The sequence below is a fragment of the Musca domestica genome, unplaced genomic scaffold (genome assembly GCF_030504385.1).
Source record: "Musca domestica strain aabys unplaced genomic scaffold, Musca_domestica.polishedcontigs.V.1.1 25, whole genome shotgun sequence".
In the NCBI taxonomy this organism is placed as follows: domain Eukaryota; kingdom Metazoa; phylum Arthropoda; class Insecta; order Diptera; family Muscidae; genus Musca; species Musca domestica.
Window position 1 is genome coordinate 2,608,211 of NW_026712277.1, and position 24,971 is coordinate 2,633,181.

Below are 24,971 nucleotides of genomic sequence, written 5' to 3' on the forward strand. Positions count from 1 at the left end.
GAAAATATTTGTGTCAGTTTAATCTGGCGTCTTCATTCGAAAGCACGAAAATGTTGTCGCTTGTGCAAACGATTCTGCTGGCCTTTGTTGCTGTTCTAATCGGATATTTGTACAATATCTACACCTATTGGAAGAGACGTGGCGTTGTGTACGAGAGACCATGGCCGTTGTTTGGAAACTTCTGGGGAATCGGGACCAAATATCACATCCGTGAAATAAATCAACGTTTGTATCGGAAATTCAAGGGCCAGGCCCCGTTTGTGGGTACCTATATGTTTGTGCGCCGTGCCAGTTTGATAATCGATTTGGATTTGATTAAAAATATTTTGATTAAAGACTTTGCCAATTTCCATGATCGTGGGGTGTTCAATAATGTGGAAGATGATCCGCTGACGGGTCATCTGGTGGCGCTGGAGGGTGAGCAATGGCGTGCCATGAGAACAAAACTCTCACCAGTATTCACCTCGGCTCGCATGAAATACATGTTCTCCACGGTGGTGAGAGTGGGTGAAAATCTCCATAGGGTCATGGGAGAAATGCTGAGCGAGAGGTCCGATCAGATTTTGGAAATAAAAGATGTGTGTGCCCGTTTCACCACCGATGTCATTGGCACTTGTGCCTTTGGCATTGAATGCAATAGCCTGAGAGATCCTGATGCCGAATTTCGCCAAAAGGGTAAGGATATTTTTGGTAAGCCGCGACACAGTCCCCTGGTGCAGATATTCACCATTACAAACAGCAATCTGGCCAAGAAGTTGCATATGAAGCTCTTTCCGGATGATGTGGCCGATTTCTTTATGAGCGTGATACGTCAAACTGTGGAATATCGTCAGAAAAATAATGTCAAATGTAATGACTTTATGGATCTGCTAATTGAAATGAAGGCCAAAAATGAGGAAGAGGCCAAAGCGGGTAAAGGTATTGATTTGTCACTGGGCCTGACCCTGGAACAAATGGCTGCCCAGACATTTGTTTTCTTCCTGGCCGGGTTTGAGACCTCATCGACCACCATGTCATTTGCCCTCTATGAACTGGCCAAGCATCCAGAGGTCCAGGAGCAGCTGAGAAAGGAAATTCGGGAGAGTCTGGAGAAGACCAAGGGAGAACTGACCTATGAGTCGTTGCATGAAATGCAGTATTTGGAACAAGTGATTGCTGGTAAGTGGTGATAACATTTTTTCGAATTCAAAATAAGTCCTCTTTTTACAATTGCAGAAACCCTACGCATCTATCCTGTCCTACCCAACCTTATACGCCTTACCAAATCTGACTACCAGGTACCGAATACCAATCATGTCCTGGAAAAAGGCATTATGACCGTCATACCCGTTCATGCCATACACCATGACCCCGAGTACTACGACAATCCGGAGGAATTCCGCCCCTCACGTTTCACCCCCGAGGAATGTTTGAAACGCCATCCCTCGGCTTATTTACCATTTGGTGATGGTCCCCGCAATTGCATTGGCATGCGTTTTGGAAAAATGCAAACCAAAATCGGTTTGGTATCCCTGCTGCGACACTATCGTTTCGAGTGTTCTCCCCTCACCGAAATTCCCCTCGAAATGGATAAGAGGAATTTCTTGGCGGCCACTAAAAATGGAATATTTTTGAAAGTTATACCATTGTGAGATTGTTGTAGGGGGTTCTTTTTATGGCAAAATAGATGTTAAATAAGAATTAAAAATCAAAAAAAAAAAAAATATTGAAATTTAAGAAATTCGAATTAAGATCCAGAATTGTCAAAGAAAGCCGAATTCGATACAGGTGGAATTTTACCATATGGCTAAAGAGGGGGTATATATCATTTGATACGGCCAAAACCTGCCTCAGGTTTTAGACCCTAATTGTCTTTGGATCAAATTCGTTTCAAGACATTTGGAGTCGATTTAGGGGTGTCCGTCCATCCGTCGGTCTCTCTATTTTTATGGCTACCTGGCTATTGCTCATGATAACTTTATAAGGGAGTATCCGATTCTCTCAAAACTTGGTGCAAGGAAATATTATTACCAAACTTAGATCTAGTTCGGAGATGAACAGTATCAGCCCACTCCTTCTGGTACCTGCCCCACAAAAGGTCGAAATTTTTAAAGAAAATATTTTACTGCACAGAAGGAGAAATGATCATCAAATTTTGTGCAAACTTTGCAATTCCTAATATTATTATCAGTGCTAGGTCAGGTGCGAAAATGGACAATATCGGTCTACTCCGTCAAGTACCTCCCCCATAAATGGTCAAAATTTTTAATATTAAAAACTCAAATAAAATGTAAACTAAGGGCTCGATTGTCTTCAAATTTTTCACATGCCAATATTTTTTTATCAACACAAGATCTGGTGAAAAAATGGTATATAGCGGATTCAAGTACCTCCCCCACAACGGGTCAAAATTTCGAATAATTATAACACACAAAAAATGCGATATGATTATCCGATTCCTTTCAAACTCGACACATCCCATTATTTCTATTAACACAAAATCTGCTGTGAAGATGGGATATGTCGGGCCACTCCTTCTGGTACCTCCCTCACAAAGAGGTCAAAAGTTTTGAATAACCAAAACGTTCCTAAAATGTGAAATAATTACCCGATTATTTCGAAATTCGGTACTTTCCAATATTCCTATCAACACAACATCTGGTGTGAAAATGGAATACAGCGTGTCATTCCTTCTGGTACCTCCCCCACAAAGGGTTCAAAAGTCTTAAATAACCAAAACGTTCATAAAATGCGAAATAATGATTCCATTATTTCCAAACTCGGTACGTCCCAATATTTCTATCCACGCAAAATCTGGCGTGAAGATGGAGTAGATCGGGTCACTCCTTCTGGTACCTCCCCCCACCAAATGTCAAAATTTTGAAAAATTAAAACTCTTATAGAGCACGAAGTACACATCTGATTGTCTTCAAATTTTACATATCCCAATATTTCCATTAACACAAGATCTGGTGTAAAGATGGAAAGTATCGGATGACCCCTTCTGGTACCTCCCCCACGAAGGGTTCAGAATTTTGAATAATTAAAACTCTCATAAAGTACGAAATAAACATCAGATTCTCTTCAAATTTCACACATCCCAATATTTCCACTAACACAATATCTGGTGTAAAGATGGAAAGTATCGGATGACACCTTCTGGTACCTCCCCCACAAAAGGGTCAAAATTTCGAATAACGAAAACGTTCATAAAATGCAGAATAAGTATCCGATTACTTCCATACTCAACACATCCCAATATTTCTACTAACACACGATCTGGTGTAAAGATCAAATATATCGGCAACTTCTTTCTGGTACCTCCCCCACAAAGGGGTTGAAATTTTGAATAATTGTATCTGTCATAAATTGCGAAATAGTTATCGGATTCTCCCTAAATTACATCCGTCCTAATATTTTCGTTGACACAATATCTGATGTAAAAATGGAATATATCGGGCCACTCCTTCTGGGACCTCCCCCACAGAAGGGTCAAAATTTGGAATAAATAAAACTCTTATAAATCACGAAATAAACATCTGATTCTCTCTAAATTTCATACATCCCAATATTTTTAGTAGTACAAAATCTGATGTGAAAAGGGAATATATCGGGTCACTCCTTCTGGCACCTCCCCCACAAAGTGGTAAAAATTATGAATAATAAAAACACTTATAAACTACGAAATAAACATCTGATTCCCTCCAATTCCCTTCAATTTCACAAATCCTACTATTTCCATTAACACAAGATCTGGTGTGAAAATGTGAAAAATCGGAGTACTCCTTCTGGTACCTCCCCCACAAAGTCAAAAGTTTAAATAATCAAAACGCAAGTCAAAATATATTTAAAATAAAAACTGACATTGGCTGAGGAAATGCATCTGTCGGAAATTATTTTAATAACAATTTTTTATTTATTTATTTTTATTTTTTTCTACGGATTTTTTAAATTTTTCTTTTTCAAACTCCCCAAAATGACGTCAATTTGCGATTCTTGGCTTCCTAATCACCTGTTCATTAATTCTCTTTAATAAAGAGTATTTTTGTACTCTCTCTAACTCTGAGAGTATGTAATTCTCTCTCATATTGGCTTATGCTCTTTGAGAAAATTATTGATTTTTCGATATGCAATGGGAAAATTCTCCTCCTCAGTTATTCTCGAACTCTTGCCGCGACCGGGTGGCGTACTGTTAGCTTCGTGAACAAAATGTTTGCCCTGCTGCTGTTATTCTGCATTTGTTTGCTTGTGGGCTATCTCCTCAACCTCTACACCTACTGGGAACGGCAAGGGGTGCCACATGAAACACCCATTCCATTGCTGGGTAATTTTAAAGGCATCGGATCAAAATATCATGTTCGAGATATAAATCAGCGATTGTATCGGCGATTCAAAGGCAAGGCCCCCTTTGCGGGTGTGTATATGTTTGTGCGCCGGGCTGCATTGGTCATCGATTTGAATCTCATCAAAAATATTATGGTAAAGGACTTCGCTAATTTCCATGATCGTGGAGGGCTGAGCAATGTGGAAGATGATCCGTTGACGGGTCATTTGGTCTCACTGGAGGGAGAGCAATGGCGGGCCATGAGAACAAAACTAACACCAGTGTTTACCTCGGCCCGCATGAAATATATGTTTCCAACTGTGGTAAAAGTGGGTGAAAATTTCGCCCGAACCGTGGGTGAAATGCTCGAGGAGGGGAGTGGCACTCAAATTTTGGAGATACGTGACCTCTGTGCCCGATTTACCACCGATGTCATTGGCAACTGTGCCTTTGGCATTGAATGCAACAGTCTCAAGGATCCCAATTCAGAATTTCGCCTCAAGGGTAAGGAGATTTTCTCTCGGCCCCGCAATGGACCTCTGCTACATCTCTTTGCCATAACCAATGACAAATTGGCCAGTAAATTCCACATGAAAATCCTACCCGATGACATAACGGAATTTTTCATGAGTCTGGTACGCCAGACGGTGGAGTATCGCGTGAAAAACGAGGTGAAATGTAATGATTTTATGGATCTACTTATCGAAATGAGGGCCAAGGATGAAGAATTGGCCCGGGCTTCAAAGGGCATAGATTTGTCGCATGGCCTAACGTTGGAGCAAATGGGGGCACAGGCCTTTGTTTTCTTTTTTGCTGGCTTTGAGACCTCCTCCATTACCATGACATTTGCTCTCTATGAATTGGCTAGGCACCAGGAGGTCCAAGACAGGCTAAGGAAAGAAATTTTGGAGAGCCTCAGAGAAAACAAGGGGGAACTGACTTATGAGGCAATTAACAATATGGAATATCTGGATCGTGTGGTGGCGGGTAAGTTATATAAAATGATGGAAATTTTTCGAATAACCTCACTTTTTCTCTCCCATGCCTTTACAGAGACCCTACGTTTCTATCCCCCGCTGGCGACGGTGGTGCGTGTTACCAAAAATGACTACCAAATACCCAATACCCGTTACGTCATCAAAAAAGACATAATGACCATAATACCCATTCATGCGATACACCACGATCCCCAATATTATGCCGAACCGGAGCGTTTCAATCCCGATCGTTTCACTCCCGAGGAATGTTTGAAACGTCACCCCTCGGCATATTTGCCATTTGGTGATGGCCCACGCAACTGTATTGGTTTGCGTTTTGGAAAAATGCAAGTGAAAGTGGGTTTGGTATCTCTGCTGAGCCACTATCGCTTTGAGTTTTGCCCGCTGACCGAGCAGCCATTGCAATTTAATAATCATCACATGATGGTGGCGCCCAAGAATGGGGTGTATCTTAAGGTGACGCCGGTGTAGGGAGAGAGAGAGAGAGGTACCAGGTTAGCCACCAAAATCCCACCGGTTTAAAATAGTTCCTTATATGTTATAATGTATTTAATGGTCATAATTATTGTCGAACAATTTAATAATAAATAAATTTTATTTTTTTTTTCTCATTTTCTTCGGGAAAATATCTGTTCTATGAAAAAAAATTGAAAGGGAATTGTTTCTTTCTTACATTTCATAGAACAGGAATTTTCAAAAACCCTCGTGGTTTTTATACATAGAGGTTCATTAGAGCTTAAAAAATATTTTTTAAAAAGTCCATGACTTTAAAGAAACTTAAAAAATATATTTTAAAAAATCCACGACTTCAAAGAAATTTGAAAAATATTTTTTAAAAAATCCACGACTTTAAAGAAGATTGACAAATATTTTTTAAAAAATCCACGTCTTTTTAGGAGTTGGAAAAAATATTTTTTAAAAAATCCACGTCTTTTTAGGAGTTGGAAAAAATATTTTTTAAAAAATCCACGACTTTAAAGAAACTTGAAAATTATTTTTTAAAAAATCCACGTCTTTTTAGGAGTTGGAAAAAAATATTTTTTAAAAAATCCACGTCTCAAGAGAAGCTCGAAAAAATATTTTTTAAAAAAATCCATGCCTTTTTAGGAGCTTTAAAATTTTTTTTTAAAAAAATATACGCCTTTATAGGAACTTGAAAAAAATATTTTTAAAAAATCCACGCCTTTATAGGAACTTGAAAAAAATATTTTTAAAAAATCCACGCCTTTATAGGAACTTGAAAAAAATATTTTTAAAAAATCCACGCCTTTATAGGAACTTGAAAAAAATATTTTTAAAAAATCCACGCCTTTATAGGAACTTGAAAAAAATACTCTTAAAAAATCCACGCCTTTTTAAGAACTTGAAAAAATATTTTTAAAAAATCCACGCCTTTGAAAAGAATTTAAAAACAAACACGCCTATAGGGGCACTTTAAAAAATATTTTTAAAAAAATTACGCACTTGAAAAAACATTTTTTAAAAATCCACTCCCTTGAAGGAACCTGAAAAACATTTTTAAAAACAAACACGCCTATAGAGGCACTTTAAAAACTATTTTTAAAAAAATTACGTACTTGAAAAAACCTCCTCTAAAGAAGCTCGCAAAAATATTTTATAAAAAAAACCACGGCTTTAAAGTAACTAGAAAAAATATTTTTTTTAAATCCACGCCTTTAAAGTTACTAGAAAAAATATTTTTTTTTAAATCCACGCCTTTAAAGTTACTAAAAAAAATATTTTTTTTTAAATCCACAACTTTAAATTAACAAGAAAATTTTTTTTTAATCCACGCCTTTTTAAGAACTTGAAAAAATATTTTTTTTAATTCACGTCTTTTTATGAACTTGAAAAAATATTTTTTTTTAAATATCGGCGACTTTGAAGGAACCTAAAAATATTTTTTTTAAAATATCGACGCCTTTGAAGGAACCTAAAAATATTTTTTAATCCACGCCTTTTTAAGAACTTGAAAAAATAATTTTTTTAATTCACGTCTTTTTATGAACTTGAAAAAATAATTTTTTTAATTCACGTCTTTTTATGAACTTGAAAAAATATTTTTTTTTAAATATCGGCGACTTTGAAGGTACCTAAAAATATTTTTTTAATATATCGACGCCTTTGAAGGAACCTAAAAATATTTTTTTTTTTTAAAAATCCACGCCTTTGAAGGAACCAAAAATATTTTTTTAAAAAATCTACGCCTTTGAAGGAACCTAAAATATTTTTTTTAAAATCCACGACTTTGAAGGAACCTAAAATATTTTTTTTAAAATCCACGCCTTTGAAGTAACCTAAAAATATATTTTTTTTAAATCCACGCCTCCAAAGAAGCTCGCAAAAATATGTTTTTAAAAATCCACGCCTTTGAAGGAAACTAAAAATATTTTTATAAAAAATGCACGCATTGAAGGAACTTAAAAATATTTTTTTAAAAAATCCACGCCTTGGAGGAACCTAAAAATATTTTTTAAAAAAATCCACCCCTTTGAAGGAACCTAAAAATATTTTTTTTTAAAAATCCACGCCTTTGGAGGAACCTAAAAATATTTTTATAAAAAATCCATGCCTTTGAAGGAACCATAAAATATTTTTTTAAAAAATCCAAGCCTTGAAGGAACCTAAAAATATTTTTTTTTAAAAATCCACCCCTTTGAAGGTACGTAAAAATATTTTTTTAAAAAATCCACGCCTTTGTAGGAACTTAAAATTTTTTTTTTTTTAAAATTTACGCTTTTGAAGGAGCCTAAAAATATTTTTTTAAAAAATCCACGCCTCCTCGCAAAAATATTTTTTTAAAAAATTCACGTCTCCAAAGAGGAATAATATTTTTTTTTTTAAATACACACATTTAAAGGAATCTGAAAAATAAATGTTAAAAAATCCTTGAACTTAAATTTGAAAAAATATTATTTGAAAAATCCACGCCTTTAAAGGAACTTGAAAAAAATATTTTGTAAAAAATTCATGCCTTTTTTACTTTTCTTCTGACATTTCCCCCGAAAAAGGTTTTTTCTATTTATTTTTCCAATATTAATTTTTTATTTTTCACATTTCAAATCGACAACTCGCACGAAAATACCATTTTTGGAACCGACAAAAAAACTCTTCTTGTCCAACTCCAGGGGGATTTCGGTAAGGGGACAGCACTCGAAACGATAGTGTCTGAGTAGAGAAACCAACCCGATTTTGGTTTGCATTTTTCCGAAACGCATGCCAATGCAGCTGCGTGGCCCATCGCCAAACGGCAAATAGGTGGAGGAATGACGTCTTTCACATTCCTCGGCCGCGAAACGATTTGGATTGAATTCTTCTGGATTTTCATAGTACTCAGGGTCATGGTGTATGGCATGGACAGGTATCACCACCTGAATATCTTTTTCGATTATGTGTTGGCTATCAGGAACAGGATAATCTCGGTTGGCCACACGTACCAGAGTGGCAAGAACGGGGTATAGGCGAAGGGTTTCTGTGGGGAGAGAGGGGAAGTACATTTGAAAAATGAAAGATTGATTTTAATTATTTTCTCACCCGATATGCTCTGCTCCAAAAAGGACATTTTCTGCAACGCCTCATAGCTAAGCTCGTCATTAGAGTCCTTCAAAATATCCAAAATTTCCGTTCTCAATTTTTCCTGAATTTCTGGATTTCGAGCCAATTCGTAGAGGGTAAAAGCCATGGTAGTCGATGATGTCTCAAATCCGGCCAAAAAGAAATCAAATGTCAAGGCAGCCATTTGTTCAAAACTCAAACCCTCCTCCCCCTCCTTGGCCCGAATTTCCATTAGTAGATCCATAAAATCATTACATTTAACTTGATTCCGCTCACGATACTCCACGGTCTGGCGTATAACGCTCATGAAAAATTCCGTCAATTCATCGGGAAATAATTTCAACCTCAGGCGCTGGGCCACTTTGGGATTGGTGATGATCAGTAACAGCAGCAATGGATGATGCCTGGGCTTGGTAAAAATATCAATACCCCTCTGCCGGAACTCTGCCCGGGGATCTGTGAGGCTACTGCACTCAATGCCAAAGGCACAATTGGCAATGACATCTGTGGTGTAGCGGGAGCAAAAATCTTTGATTTCCAGCACCTGATCCTTGGGACTCTCCCTCGAAATTTCACCACGAATGGTGTCTGAGAGAATTTCACCCACTCTCACCACGGTGGGGAACATATATTTCATGCGGGCCGATGTAAAGACCGGTGTGAGTTTGGCTCTCAACGCTCGCCATTGCTCCCCCTCCAAATTGCTCAGATGCCCAGTGAGCGGATCATCTTCCACATTATGGAAACCTCCACGATTTTGAAAATATGCGAAATCTTTAATCAAAACATTTTTAATTAAATCCAAATCGAGTAGCAGGGCAGATCTCTGCATGAACATATAGGAACCCACCATTTGGGCCTTGCCTTTGAATTCGCCATATAAACGCTGATAGATATCGCGTAGGTGGTGGCTGGTGCCAAGGCCCTTGAAGTTACCCAGCAATGGCAATGGAGTTTCTTGTAGAATTCCACGTCTTTGCCAATAGGTGTAGAGGCGATATAAATACACCACGAATAATGTTAGGGAGCCCAAAAGTAGGACAACGAGTGGACAGCACATCATTATTGGAGACAAAAATAAAAATAGGTCTTGGCTCTGTAACAGATCGATTCGAACTAAATCTGAGAGCGGCGCAATGACTGGCATTTGTTGAAAATTTTCGAAACTTTATTTGAGCGAAGAAGAGAAAATGTTTTACTCTTATCGCTTGAAGAGAATTATTTTCGGATTTTCAACGGAAGAGAGAAAAGTTTTTTTTTTATCTTTATGGGAGGTCTTCTATATATGTGGGGACCTCTTGGAAGTCTTCAATATAGTGAAGAACTCTAGGATGTCCTCTAAATAGAGAAGACCTCCAGGAAGACCTAAAGTGAAGACCTCTAGGAGTTCTTCTATATAGTGAAGGCTTTTAGGAGGTCTACTATATTCTAAAGGCCTCTAGGAGGTCTTCTATATACTGAAGACCTCTAGGAGGTTAACACTTCTAGTAGTATTTTATATAGTAAAGACCTCTAGGAGGTCTTCTATGTATCTCTAGGAGGTCGTATATATAGTGAAGACCTGTAGGAGGTCTTCTATATATTGAAGACCTCTAGGAGGTCTTTAATATAGTGAAGAACTCTGGGAGGACTTATATAGTGAAGACCTGTAGGAGGTCTTCTATATATTGAAGACCTCTAGGAGGTCTTCTATATAGTGAAGACCTCTAGGGAGGTCTTCTATATAGTGAAGACCTCTAGGGAGGTCTTCTATATAGTGAAGACCTGTAGGAAGTCTTCTATATAGTGAAGACCTCTAGGAGGTCTTCTATATAGTGAGGGCCCATTGGACATCTTCCAAATATAGCAAAGACCTCTTAGAGGTCTTCTATATATTCAAAACCTTTACGAGTTATTTTACATATTCAAGACCGCTAGGAGATCTTCTATATAGTGAAAACATCTAGGAGATTTTCTATATAGTGAGGATCGAAAAATATTCCTCTATAATCTTTATACCCTCCACAATGGTATGGAGGGTATATTAAGTTTGTCATTCCATTTGTAACACCTTGTAATGCGTGTATATTCTTGATCAGCGTAAAATTCTATATCGATTCAGCGATGTCCGTCCATCTGCGCGTCCGTCCGTCTGTGGAAATTCCTCTAGCCTTCGAACGAAATGAAGTAGGTTGATAAAATTTTACTCAAATGTGTATTATGTCTGCAGGACTTTTGGTATTGAAAATGGCCCATGTAGGTCCACACCTTCCTATAGGTCCCATGTAACCGTACCTCCCGATATTCGGTATTTTGAGGATCTTAGAGACATTATTAACCGGAATTGTTTCGTATTTGGTATTTGAAGTTCGTAATGTATGTTACAGTCTAAGACAAAAAATTGTCTGTGAAGGTCCACGTGTTCGTAAAGGCCCCATATAACAGTACCTCCCGATTTTCGGTATTTTGATGATTTTAGCTACACTACTCACCGGAATTGTTTCACATTTGGAATTTGAAGTTCGTAATGGATTCTTCAGCCTTCGACAGAAAATTGTCCGTGCAGCTCCACGTCTTCGTATAGCCCCCATATAACGGTACTTCCCGATATTCGGTATTTTTATGATTTTAGTGAAATTATTCACCAGAATTGTTTCAAAATTGGCATTTGAAGTTAGCAACGGATAGTACAGCCTAAGACAGAAAATTGTCTGTGTAGGTCTATGTGTTCGTATAGCCCCCATATAACGGTACCTCCCGATATTCGGTATTTCGAATTTGGTATTTGAAGTTCATAATGGATACTAGAGCCTGTAACAAAAAATTGCCTGTGCAGGTCCCCATCTTCGTATAGCCCCCATATGACGGTACCTCCCGATATTCGGTATTTTGATGATTTTAGCGACATTTTTCACCGGAATTGTTTCAAATTTGGTATTCGAAGATCGTAGCGGATACTAGAGCCTATGACAGAAAATTGTCTAGGCAAGTTTACGTCTTCGTATAGCCCCCATATAACAGTACCTTCCGTTATTCGGTATTTCGATGATTTTAGCGACATTATTCACCGGAATAGTTCCAAATTTGATATTTGAAATTCGTAATAGATACTGCAGCCTTAGGCAGAAAATTGTCTCTGCAGGTCCTCGTCTTCGTTTAGCTCCCATATAACGGTACCTCCAGATATTCGGTTTTTTTGATGATTCTAGCGACATTATTCGCCGAAATTGTTTCACATTTGACATTCGAAGTTCGTAATGGATACTAAAGCCTATGACAGAAAATTGCCTGTGCAGATCCCTGTCTTCGTATAGCCCCCATATAACGGTCCCACCCGATATTCAGTTACCTATGCAGGTCCACATCGTCGTAAGGCCCTAATATTTTTTTTAAGATTTTAACGGATTTTATTTTTTTTTCAAAGTTCGGCCCGGCCGAACTTACAGCTTATTACTTCTTTTTATTCCAAATAACCCATAAAAATGGACTTAATCACTTTTTTTTTAAAATAAAAACAAAACAATTTAATCTTATCTCTGACATTGTTGTTTTTGTTGTTGTTGTTGTTTGACAAACCACCAACATGCCTATCAGATCGAACATATGTTTATTTTTAGTACTCAAACATTCTTATTCAGCTACTGAACTTTCTCCACTCTCAGATGTATACCTCCTCGAATACTGAAGACAAAAACATTCTTGGGGTCGAATATTAGATTTTCCGCCGTCTCCTTACAGGGGGAGAATTTGAAATGCATTAACAGTAGAGCCACACCCATCATGGTTTCCATCATGCCAAAACGTTCCGCGATGCAAATGCGTGGCCCAGCTCCAAAGGGCAGATATGCCATAGGATGGCGTCTTTGTCTCTCCTCTGCTGAGAAACGTTCGGGACGAAACACCTCGGGTTGGGGATAGTATTCGGGGTCGTGATGTATGGCATAGATGGGAATTATTATATGGACATATGGTTCCACGGTGAGTCCCTGGCGATCGGGAAATTTGTAGGAACGGCGGCAGACCCGTTTCGTGGAGGGCACAGGTGGGTATTTGCGCAGGGTCTCTAAGAAAAGGGGAAGGGGAAAATAAGAGCGAAGCATTTGAAAAGTGAAAGTGATTTTCCTTACCTTGCACCACCTGCCTTATGTAGGTCATCTCGTTCAGGCTATCATAGCTGAACACTCCTTGATGTTTTCGTAAAGCTTCCGCGATATTCTCTCTTGCTCGTTCCTGCACCCGAGGATTTTTGGCCAACTCGTAGAGAGCAAATGCCATGGTATTCGAAGAGGTCTCAAATCCAGCCGAAAAGAAGGCAAACGACTGGGCAATCAGATCATCCATTTCCAGCTGATACTCCCCCTCCTGCTGGGGACGATTTTTCAATTCAATCAACAGATCCAAAAAATCATTACGGCGCACGCCATTTTTCTCACGATATTCCACAGTACGGCATACAATATTCGAATAGAACGAAATCAATTCCGGTGTGGCCACCTTATAATCCAACCAGGTGAATAATTTGGGAAAATGTGAAGCCAACATGTCCCAAAAAGGGTTGACATCGGAAAAGGTTCGATCACCTTTGAGGCGAAATTCCGTGTTGGGATCCTCCAGACTGTTGCAGTCCAAGCCAAAGGCCACATTGCCAATGACATCGGTGGTGAAACGGGCACATAGGTCACGTACCTCCACCACATTCCGCTTCCGCTCTGCTTGCTTCTCCATGACCTGCATAAAATGTCTGCCAATTGCCTCCACATTGCCAAACATTTGGCGCATGCGTGCCGCCGTAAAGGTGGGCGTAATTTTGGTGCGAATTTTACGCCACATCTCACCATGCAACCTTGCCATATTTCTCGACAGAGGATCGGATTTATAATTGACAAAAAATCCGCGATCTGGAAAAACCTCGAATTCGGTGACCAGTATCAATTTCAAGATCTCCAAGTCAGCTATTAGCAGGGTGGGAGTGATGAGAGTATAGATACCAGCATAGCCTTTATTTTCCCTCTTCATCTGATGATAGGCTCGCTGATAGGAATAGGCAATGTGTTCACGATTTCGAAGCTTGTAAAGACCTGTGGTGGGCACGGTAGGTGCCTTACGCCTACGCCAATAAGTCAATTGGTAATGTAACCAAATTATGGCCAGGAAGATTATTAGGGTGAAAATTGCAAGCGGTATCGGTATCATTATTCTTCTTGCGGGTAGTACAGCTAAAGTTGGACTAAACACTTGTCAATGCCCCAGCCGTGTACCCCCTCAAATCTCCTATCTAATCAGTTTTTAATTTTGGTTATAGATTTGCATATCGAATAGAAGGGGAAGAGGGGGGATAACGACAACAGATTACCCCCCAGGCAGATTAGAACATTTTTTGTTATGAAAAAAAAAACAACGAGAACAGGGGGTCTTCTAGGTCCACAAGAAATGCATAAGGTCTTCTATGTCTCTAAGACCTCCAGAAGGTGGTCCAAGTTCAGAAGACGTCCAGGAGATCTTTAAACAAGAGACCTCCAAAAGGTATTCTATATCCATAAATCCTCCAGAAGGTATTTTATGTTCATAAGAAGGTCCACCAGAAGATCTCGTGCGTTCACAAAACGTCCAGGAGGTCTTCTAAGTCCAGTATATGTCCAGAATTTATTTTACGTCCAGAAAACCTACAGAAGGTCTTCAACGTTCAGATAAGCTATAGAATGTCTTCCACGCTCAGAGGAAATTTTAAAAGGCCTTCTGCGTCCTAAATACCTCCAGAAGGTCTCCTACGTCTAGAAAACCTCCAGAAGATCTTCTACGTCCAGGAAACCTTTGGAAGGTCTTTATGTCTAGAAGACCTCCAGAAGGTATTCTATGTCCATAAGACCACCAGAAGGTCTCATATGTCCAGAAAACGTCCAGGAGGTCTTTTAAGTCCTGTTTATGTTTAGAAGGTCTTCTATGTCCAGAAGACCTCAAGATGGTCTCCTATGCCCAGCAGACCTCGAGAAGGTCTTCAACGTTCAGAAAAGCTCTAGAATGTCTTTCAAGCCCAGAAGAAATGAAAAAGGTTTTCTTCGTCCAGAAGACCTCAAGAAGGTCTTCCAAGTCCAGAAGACTTCAAAAGGTCTTCTGCGTGGTCTCGTACGTCCAGAAAACGTCCAGAAGGTCTTCTAAGTCCAGAATATGTCTGGAAGACATAGAGAAGGCCTTCAGAAGGTCTTCTAAGTCCAGTATATTTCTAGAAGGTCTTCTACGTCCAGAAGACCTCCAGAAGGTCTCCCACGCCCAGAAAACCTCCAGAAGGTCTTCTGAGTCCAGAAGACCTCCAGTATGTTTTTCCAGGAGATCTTCTACGTGCAGGAGAACTCCAAAAGGTCTTCCATGTCTAGAAGACCTCTAGAAGGTATTCTATGTCCATAAGACCACAAGAAGGTCTCATGTATCCAGAAAACTTCCAGAAGGTCTTTTAAGTCCAGTATATGTTTAGAAGGTCTTCTATGTCCAGAAGACCTCAAGAAGCTCTCCTGTACCCAGCAGACCTCGAGAAGGTCTTCAACTTTCAGATAAGCAAATGTCTTTCACGCCCAGAAGAAATTAAGAAGGCTTTTACGCCCAAAAGACCTCCAGAATGTCTCCTAAGCCCAGAAAACCTCTAGAAGTTCTACTACGTCCAGAAAACATTAAAAAGGTCTTCTAAGTCCAGAAAACCTCCAAAAGGTCCTCCAGGAAATCTTGTATATCTAGAACCTCCTGAAGGTATTTTAAGTCCAGAAGGCCTCCAAAAAGTCTTCTAAGTCTAGAAGACCTCCAGAAGCCCTTATATGTTCAGCAGACCTCGAGAACATCTTCAACGTTCAGATCAACTCTAGAAGTCTTTCGCGTCCAGAAGAAATGAAGAAGGTCTTCTACGCCCAGAAAACCTCCAGAATGTCTCCTAAGCCCAGAAAACCTCCAGAAGTTCTCCTACATCCAGAAAACATCAAAAAGGTCTTCTAAGTCCAGAAAACCTCCAGAAGGTTGTCCAGAAGATCTTCTATATCTAGAAGACTTCCTCAATGTATTATAAGTCTAGAAGACCTCCAAAAGGTCTTCTAAATCTAGAAGACCTCCTGAAGGCATTCTAAGTCTAGAAGGCCTCCAAAAAGTCTTCTAAGTCTAGAAGACCGCCAGAAGCCCTCTTGTGTCCAGCAGACCTCGAGATGATCTTCAACGTTCAGATAAACTCTAGAATGTCTTTCACGCCCAGAAGAAATGAAGAAGGTCTTCTACGCCAAGAAAACCTCCAGAATGTCTCGTAAGCCCAGAAAACCCCCAGAAGGTCTTCTACGCCAAGAAAACCTCCAGAATGTCTCGTAAGCCCAGAAAACCCCCAGAAGTTCTCCTGCATCCACAAAACATCAAAAAGGTCATCTAAGTCCAGAAAACCTCCAGAAGACCGTCCAGAAGATCTTCTATATCTAGAAGACCTCCTGAAGGTATTCTAAGTCCAGAAGACCTCCAAAAGGTCTTCTAAGTCTAAGTCATGTCTATAAGACCACCAGAAGGTCATAGGCGTCCAGAAAACCTCCAGAAGGTCTTCTAAGTCCAGTATATGTATAGAAGGTCTTCTTCGTCTAGAAGACTTCAACAAGGTCTTCTATGCCCAGAAGATCTCCAGATGGTCTCCTACGCCCAGAAGACCTCCAGAAGGCCTCATACGTCTAGCAGATCTCGAGAAGGTTTTCAACGTTCAGATAATATAGTGAAATGCATCGAACTTTATCTCCCCCATGCCATTGATAGGCCTCCAAACGTTGCTTATCATTTTGATAACAACAAAAACAACAACTCATTAAAATAAATACATTTAACAAAAATGCAGAACTTTACACTTTATTTAAATTTTCTCCACCCGCAAATAAATCCCCTCCTTGGTGTTGAAGACTCGCACATTAAAAGGGTCAAAGGTCAATTGCTTCACCGTTCGATCGCACAGCGAAAATTTGAAATTCTTCAGCAGCAACGCCAGACCCATCATGGTTTGCATCATACCAAAGCGTTCGGCAATACATGTCCTAGGTCCTGCGCCAAATGGCAGATATGTCATGGGATGACGTTGACCCTTTTCGTTGGGGGCAAAACGTTCGGGACGAAACACTTCCGGCTGGGGATAATATTCCGGATCGTGATGAATGGCATAGACCGGTATGATGATGTGAACACTGGGTTCGACGGTGAGACCTGGCTTGCCTGGCAGGGTGAAGGGACGACGACAGACACGCCTGCCTGTGGGTGCAACAGGGTGTTTGCGAAGGGTTTCTGGAATGAAGAAATCACATATTTTTAGGAGAGAATTGAAAATATATTTTTCTCAGAGAGAGAGAGAGAGAGTGGTAAGGAGAGAGGAGGGAAGAATTGAGGGGGTACTAAATTTTAATTCTTACCCTGCACCACCTGCCTTACATAGCCCATATCATTCAGACTGTCATAGCCAAAGGCCCCCTTGTGTTTCTCCAAAGTGTCCTGCACATCCTTGCGGGCTCTCTCCTGCACCTGCGGATTCTTGGCCATTTCGTAGAGGGCAAATGTCATGGTACTCGAAGAGGTCTCAAACCCACCAATAAAGAAAACGAAGGCCTGGGCAATTATGTCCTCCATATCCAGTTGATATTCTGCCTCCCCCTCCAGGGGGCTATTCTTCAGCTCAATCAGTAGATCCAAAAAGTCATTACGCTTTACCCCATTTTTCTCGCGATATTCCACAGTCTCCCTTACAATCCTCGAATAAAATGTTATCAGCTCCTGGGTAAAGACCTTGTAGCCGAAGCGATGAAACAGTTTGGGATAGGTGGAGGCAATCATTTCCATAAACGGATGTATGGTGTAGAATGCCTTGTCACCCTTGACCCGAAATTCCGCCTGGGGTTCTTGCAGACTATTACACTCCAGGCCAAAGGCTACATTTCCAATGACATCGGTGGTGAAACGGGCACATAAATCTCGAACCTCCAGCTCATTGTTGAGCTCCTCCACCTGGCCAGCCATAACCTGGATGAAATTCTCACCAATGGCCTGCACAGTGCCAAACATTTGACGCATGCGTCCCGAGGTAAAGGTGGGTGTTAACTTGGTTCTCACCTTACGCCACAGATCGCCATGCAGTCTCACCAAGTTCTTGGACAGAGGGTCATCTTTGAAATTTGCATAGAACCCCCTGTCGGGAAAGGAATCAAATTCACTGATATACACCAGCTTCAGCAGATCAAGATCCGCCACCAATAGGGTGGGTGTCAACATTGTCAAGAACCCGGCATAGGGTCGTTGCTCCTCTCTCAACTGTTTATAGATCCTCTCGTAAACAAAGGCCACATGTTCCCGTTCCCTGATCTGATGCAAGGCACTGGCATCCACGGTGAGTATGTTGAACCTGTTCCAGTAGTTTTGTTTTTTACGCAGCCATAACCAGCCGGCAGCAACAACAACAACGAGAGAAACAACAAACAAAAGCGAAACACCGATCATAGTTGTGGCCGAAACAAAGCTTCGAATGAAACTAAATGCATTTGGACTCTCTCTCTCGGTGGGAAAATTATTTTCCAAAAAAGCTTATCATGAGTTCGGTTTATTTGCAAGAGATTAGCAAAAGGTTGAAGAGCAAAACTTAAGGGAGACTTAGCTTGACAAGAGGGGACCTACAGCCAACAGAGATTTTTAAGGGAATTCCGTAATTGAGACAGGCTGAAGTAGGGGTTCCAAAGGTTATTATATATTGCATTACAGGGTGAGATAAAAAAATTGCAACAAAGTCAAACGTCCTCAGCATAAAATTCTATGTCGATTTAACAATGTCCGTCCGTCTGTCCGTCTGTGGAAATCACTCTAGCTTCCGAACGAAATGAAGGAAGTTGATAAAATTTTACTCAAATGTGTATTATGCCTGCAGGACTTTTGGTATTGAAAATGGGCCATATAGGTCCACATCTTCGTATAGCCCCCATATGACGGTACCTTCCCATATTCGGTATTTTGATGATTTTAGCGACATTATTTACCGGAATTATTTCAAATTTCGCATTTGAAGTTCGTAAAGGATACTACAGCCTGTGGGAGAAAATTGTCTGTGCAGGTCCACGGCTTCGTATAGCCACCATATAACGTTACCCCCCAGGATATTCGGTATTTTGATGATTTTAGCGACATTATTTACCGGAATTATTTCAAATTTCGCATTTGAAGTTCGTAATGGATACTACAGCCTGTGACAGAAAATGGACCATGTAGATCCGCGTCTTCGTATAACCCCCATATAGCCGTACCTCCCGATATTCGATATTTTTATGATTTTAGCGACATTATTTACCGGAATTGGTTCAAATTCCGCATTTGAATTTCGCAATGGATACTACAGCCTGTGGCAGAAAATGGGCATGTAGGTCGGTGTCTTCGTATAGACCCCATATAAAGGTACCTCCCGATATTCGGTATTTTGCTGATTTTAGCGATATTATTTACCGGAATTGTTTCAAAATTGGTATTTGAAGTTTGCTATGAATACTACAGCCTATGACAGAAAATTGTCTGTGCAGGTCCACGTCTTTGTATAGCCCCCATATAGCGGTACCTCCCGATATTCGGTATTTTTATGATTTTAGTGACATTCTTTACCGGAAATATTTCAAATTTCGCATTTGAAGTTCGCAATGTATACTACAGCCTAAGACAGAAAATGAGCCATGTAGGTTCACGTCTTCGTATAGTCCCCATATAGCGGTACCTCCCGATATTCGATATTCTGATGATTTTGGCGACATTATTCAGCGGAATTATTTCAAATTTCTTATTTGAAGTTCGTAATATATAATACAGCCTAACACAGAAAATAGACCATGTAGATCCACGTCTTCGTATGGCCCCCATATAACGGTACCTCCCGATATGCAGTATTTTGATGATTTTAGCGACATTATTTGACGGAACTATTTCAAATTTCGCATTTGAAGTTCGCAATGGATACTTCAGCCTGTGACAGAAAATTGTCCCGGCAGGTCTAAGTCTTCGTATAGCCCCTATATAACAGTTCCCCCCGATATTCGGTATTTTGATGATTTTAGCGACATTATTTACCGGAATTGTTTCAAATTTCGCATTTGAAGTTCTCTTGTGACAGAAAATTGTCTTTGCAGGCTTATGACAAAAGTTTCGTATGCAGGTCCATGTCGTCGTATAGACCCTAATACACGGCTACATTAGGTATTTTTAAGATTTTAACAGAATTTTTAATGGATTTTTAATTTTTTGAAAATTGCCAAATTTGCACCGAATGGTGGAGGTCATTTTCAAGTTCGGCACGGCCGAACTTACAGCTTTTTCATTTTTTAAATTTTATTGAATGAAAGCAAAAATGTCGGAAATCGGCATCAAATTTAAGAATAAGTTTAGATTTGTTCGAATTGGTCACCTTTGGCACGAATTATGACCTTCTAGCGGCCAATTAAACCGTCACACCACACTGTCCGAATGCTGTTCTGCGATATTTTGGCCCATTCCCCCCGGTGTGGCCCTTGCTTGAGATGATCGACACTTTGGTATTTTTTTGGTGCTAGCCTTGCTTTCTAAAATACTCCAGACACAATAGCCCAAAGGATTTGTATCCGGAGATTTTGGTGACCATGTGCGCTGAAAATGAAGCGAGGAACCCATGTTGTAACCATTTTTGGGTATTCGGAGATTTTGTTGGCCATTGAGCGCTGGAAATGAAGCGAGGAACCTCATTTTATAACCATTCTTGGGTGACGAGTGCTGAGTGCGATGGTGCTGAGTCCTGTTGGAATGTCCAAGGTCTGCGGCCAAAATGTTTGCGTGCCCAAGGCTTTAATACACCCTCCAGAATATTTTCGGGATAATATTCGGCATTTATTCTGACGCCATGGTCGATTTATACGAGCTGAGAGTGACCATCGGCTGTTATGGCGGCCCACACCATCACGGATTGGTATCCGGAGATTTTGGTGACCATTGTGCGCTGGAAATGAAGCGAGGAACCTCATTTTTGGAACCATTCTTGGGTGGCGCGTGCTGTGTACGATGGTGCTCAGTCCTGTTGGTGCTGATGTCCAAGGTCTGCGCCCAAAATGTTGGCGTGCCCAAAGCTTTAATACACCCTCCAGAATATTTTCGCGATAATATTCGGCATTTATTCTGATGCCATGGTCGATTAACACGAGCCGAGAGCGACCATCGGCTGTTATGGCGGTCCACACCATCACCATGACCGGCGCTTGAGTTCTGGTGGCCAACCGGAGGTGCACATTTTCAGCTGACCTGAGGGTTTCGTTCAGGACGCTTCTTTACTTTTCGAACCATTTCTGCTGATGTTGCTGTTTTCTGCCGTCCACTTCCTTGACGTCTAGGGGCTGCGCTACCAGTATCAGTATCAGGATAACGAGCGATGGTACGAGCCACAAAAGATTTATTCACATTTAAATGCTGGAGTGCTCTGGCGATAGCCTCTTGTGGTTTTCCTGCCAAATATAAAGAAATCACACTATCGCGCTTGAACTCCATCACGAATAACTGTTTTTCTGGAAAATTCTCACCAAAATGCTTTTGTACGTAAAATGCTGTATGAGATGTCACTGGAATAATTTTCTGTAATGATCCTTAAAAAAATATTCTCTAAAAATTCAAAAGGCTCTTAAATAGAAATCCACATTTGTTTCTGTGATGGTCCTTGAAAAATATGGCCATGTCTCTTTGAAATCCGTTTTAGGATCTTAGGAGTTGATCTAGTCATGTTCATTGATCTGTCTCGAAGAGAGCATCCGATTTCGTCCAAATTTGTTAAATCTGAATTCGATCAGGTTCAGAGATGGGAAAAAAATATATCCCACCTTGCCAAGGGCTACTAACATTTAAAATCCATTGATTATTTTTTCTCCTCGTTTTAGTTTTATTCTAATTAACGTCACACCAATGCTAATCTCCCAGAGAGCCGCCGGAGAGCTAATCTGGTTGAGAGCGGTTGTTAGTCGCCCAAAACACAATTCCGCTGTTTTTGTTTGTTTGCAATGTTTTGTATTTGTTTGTGTCATTAACACTCATTCAAATCGGTTCGATGACGAATTGACTTTGGCTATAACAACAGTCAAATCCAAAAAATTCTATTCTACAAACGCCACAAACCGCAAAGGGGGAGAAGTTAGCGAAGGGGTTGCCAAATCTAGTAAACTTCAGAATAAATGCAATCCCCGTTTCCCCCCGCTTCCACTTCTGGCAATAGAACTTGTTGCTGCTTATGATTTGTCAAATAAAATTGTCAAAAAAAACAACAACAACAACAAAAACAACTTAGTATCGAAATACTTTTTATGGATTGATAAGAGAAGCTTCACTGCCATAACTGAAGCGTTCGAAATTGAATTACGATTTTTTGTTTTGGAATGGAAAACAGCTCGCCAGCATAGGGGACACTCGAGATGGGCTACCCTGGAAATGAATTGAATTTTGAAAATAAAAAAAAATATAAAATAATTTATCAAAAAATAAATTTTCAGTTCCGTTCCACTAAAAATTTGAGATTTTTTTTTTTGAAATTTCAAATTTAACCCTTAGTTTTATTGAAAATTTTGAATAATATTTTTTACCAACAATATGGAAACTACCCCATTTTTTAATAGCAAAAAAATTTCAATATCCATTCCAATACCAGTTTATTCCATCAGTCGCCGATGCTGGCGGAACATCTTAATTGTTGTTAAACAAATATAAAATAAGTCATCAAAAAATAAATTTTCAAATCCGTTCCACTAAAAATTGATATTTTTTTTTTTTTTGGAAATTTCAAATTTAACCCCTATTTTTATTGAAAATTTAGAACCAATTTTTTACAGACAATATTGAACTCACCCCATTTTTAAAAGCAAAAAAATTCTCAATACCCATTCCAAAAGTCAATATCATAGTGTAACCAAATCTTTTCTCTCTCTCTCTTGATCCCATATCCAATACCAGTTTCTGCCATCGGTCGCCGATGCTGACGGAACATCTTAATTGTTGTTAAACTTTGGGCTTTAATTAATTGTTGCAACTATAATTGTTATAACTTGGCCAATATTTGTTTACAATAGCGAGCGGCAGTGGGCAGAGGTTACCGCACACAGGTGAGTAGACCCCCTAGACCCCTTCCCCTCACCTGTAACAGATGTTATTGAAACTTGATTGTAGAATGATGCTATGTAATTGAAGATCTCAAATTAAACTATAAAGGTGATGCAATTAAAGCTCTTCAGAGAAGAGAGGGAGAGAGAGAGAGAAAAAAAATAGAGAAATTCTAGAGTCAGTCAAAGAGAATAAAAATTACTCTACAGAAAACCCAATTTCTAAGGGCTGCATCGGAGTTAACCAGAGGCAACCTATCTTCATCCCGGCTGAATACAAGCTTGCCTCTGGCAACCTGTATTCAGCCCGGCTGAATATAGGCTAGCCTCTTGCAACCTCTATTCAGCCCGGCTGAACACAGGCTTGCATCTGGCAACCTCTATTCAGCCCGGCTGAACTCAGGCTTGCCTATGGCAACCTCTATTCAGCCCGGCTGAACACAGGCTTGCCTATGGCAATCTCTATTCAGCCCGGCTGAACACAGGCTTGCCTATGGCAACCTCTATTCAGCCCGGCTGAACACAGGCTTGCCTATGGCAACCTCTATTCAGCCCGGCTGAACACAGGCTTGCCTATGGCAACCTCTATTCAGCCCGGCTGAACACAGGCTTGCCTATGGCAACCTCTATTCAGCCCGGCTGAACACAGGCTTGCCTATGGCAACCTCTATTCAGCCCGGCTGAACACAGGCTTGCCTATGGCAACCACTATTCAGCCCGGCTGAACACAGGCTTGCCTATGGCAACCTCTATTCAGCCCGGCTGAACACAGGCTTGCCTATGGCAACCTCTATTCAGCCCGGCTGAACACAAGCTTGCCTCTGGCAACCTGTATTCAGCCCTGGGCTGAATATAGACTTGCCTCTGGCAACCTCTATTCAGCCCTGGGCTGAATACAGACTTGCCTCTGGCAACCTCTATTCAGCCTGGGCTGAATACAGACTTGCCTCTGGCAACTTCTATTCAGCCTGGGCTGAATACAGACTTGCCTCTGGCAACCTCTATTCAGCCTGGGCTGAATATAGACTTGCCTCTGGCAACCTCTATTCAGCCTGGGCTGAATATAGACTTGCGTCTGGCAACCTCTATTCAGCCTGGGCTGAATATAGACTTGCCTCTGGCAACCCCTATTCAGCTCGGCTGAATATAGACTTGCCTCTGGCAACCTCTATTCAGCCTGGCCTCTGGCAACCTCTATTCAGCCCGGCTGAATATAGACTTGCCTCTGGCAACCTCTATTCAGCCCGGCTGAATATAGACTTGCCTCGGGCAACCTCTATTCAGCCGGGGCTGAATAAAGACTTGCCTCTGGCAACCTCTATTCAGCCGGGGCTGAATATAGACTTGCCTCTGGCAACCTCTATTCAGCCGGGGCTGAATATAGACTTGCTTCTGGCAACCTCTATTCGGCCCGGGCTGAATATAGGCTAGCTTCTGGCAACCTCTATTCGGCCCGGGCTGAATATAGGCTAGCCTCTGGCAACCTCTATTCGGCCCGGGCTGAATATAGGCTAGCCTCTGGCAACCTCTATTCAGCCCGTCTGAATATAGGCTAGCCTCTGGCAACCTCTATTCAGCCCGCGCTGAATATAGGCTTTCCTCTGGCAACCTCTATTCAGCATGGGCTGAATAGAGACTTACCTCTGGCAACCTCTATTCAGCCTGGGCTGAATATAGACTTTCCTCTGGCAACATCTATTCAGCCCGGGCTGAATATAGACTTGCCTCTGGCAACCTCTATTCAGCCCGGACTGAATATAGACTTGCCTCTGGCAACCTCTATTCAGCCCAGGCTGAATATAGACTTGCCTCTGGCAACCACTATTCAGCCGGGCTGAATATAGACCTGCCTATTGCAATCTCTATTCAGCCTGGGCTGAATATAGACTTGCCTCTGGCAACCTCTATTCAGCCTGGGCTGAATATAGACTTGCCTCTGGCAACCTCCGGCCCTGCTGAATGTAGGCTAGCCTCTGGCAACCTCTATTCAGCCCGGCTGAATATAGACTTGCCTGCGGT

General features: G+C 40.7%; 5 protein-coding genes across 5 annotated transcripts; 2 read left to right on the top strand and 3 right to left on the bottom strand.

Moving 5' to 3' along the window:
• Positions 1 to 1,657, top strand: LOC101890715 (probable cytochrome P450 6a14). Its single transcript, XM_011294560.3, has 2 exons — positions 1 to 1,158; positions 1,216 to 1,657. The coding sequence occupies exons 1-2, from the start codon at positions 51 to 53 to the stop codon at positions 1,629 to 1,631; spliced, it is 1,524 nt and encodes a 507-aa protein (XP_011292862.3). The 5' UTR covers positions 1 to 50; the 3' UTR covers positions 1,632 to 1,657.
• A 2,449-nt stretch (positions 1,658 to 4,106) lies between these two features.
• LOC101890889 (probable cytochrome P450 6a14) lies at positions 4,107 to 5,912 on the top strand. Its single transcript, XM_005184338.4, has 2 exons — positions 4,107 to 5,290; positions 5,357 to 5,912. The coding sequence occupies exons 1-2, from the start codon at positions 4,189 to 4,191 to the stop codon at positions 5,770 to 5,772; spliced, it is 1,518 nt and encodes a 505-aa protein (XP_005184395.4). The 5' UTR covers positions 4,107 to 4,188; the 3' UTR covers positions 5,773 to 5,912.
• Positions 5,913 to 8,319: 2,407 nt separating this feature from the next.
• Positions 8,320 to 9,955, bottom strand: LOC101892622 (probable cytochrome P450 6a14). Its single transcript, XM_005184348.4, has 2 exons — positions 8,836 to 9,955; positions 8,320 to 8,773 (listed from the first exon to the last, which is right to left on the bottom strand). Exons 1-2 carry the CDS (start codon positions 9,917 to 9,919, stop codon positions 8,346 to 8,348), a joined length of 1,512 nt encoding a protein of 503 aa, XP_005184405.2. The 5' UTR covers positions 9,920 to 9,955; the 3' UTR covers positions 8,320 to 8,345.
• A 2,451-nt stretch (positions 9,956 to 12,406) lies between these two features.
• LOC101892797 (cytochrome P450 6a8) lies at positions 12,407 to 14,054 on the bottom strand. The gene is made up of 2 exons (XM_005184349.4): positions 12,963 to 14,054; positions 12,407 to 12,898 (listed from the first exon to the last, which is right to left on the bottom strand). The coding sequence occupies exons 1-2, from the start codon at positions 14,026 to 14,028 to the stop codon at positions 12,474 to 12,476; spliced, it is 1,491 nt and encodes a 496-aa protein (XP_005184406.2). The 5' UTR covers positions 14,029 to 14,054; the 3' UTR covers positions 12,407 to 12,473.
• A 2,596-nt stretch (positions 14,055 to 16,650) lies between these two features.
• On the bottom strand, positions 16,651 to 18,366 carry LOC101892970 (cytochrome P450 6a8). Its single transcript, XM_059123728.1, has 2 exons — positions 17,241 to 18,366; positions 16,651 to 17,115 (listed from the first exon to the last, which is right to left on the bottom strand). The coding sequence occupies exons 1-2, from the start codon at positions 18,316 to 18,318 to the stop codon at positions 16,694 to 16,696; spliced, it is 1,500 nt and encodes a 499-aa protein (XP_058979711.1). The 5' UTR covers positions 18,319 to 18,366; the 3' UTR covers positions 16,651 to 16,693.
• Between the last annotated feature and the right edge of the window lie 6,605 nt (positions 18,367 to 24,971).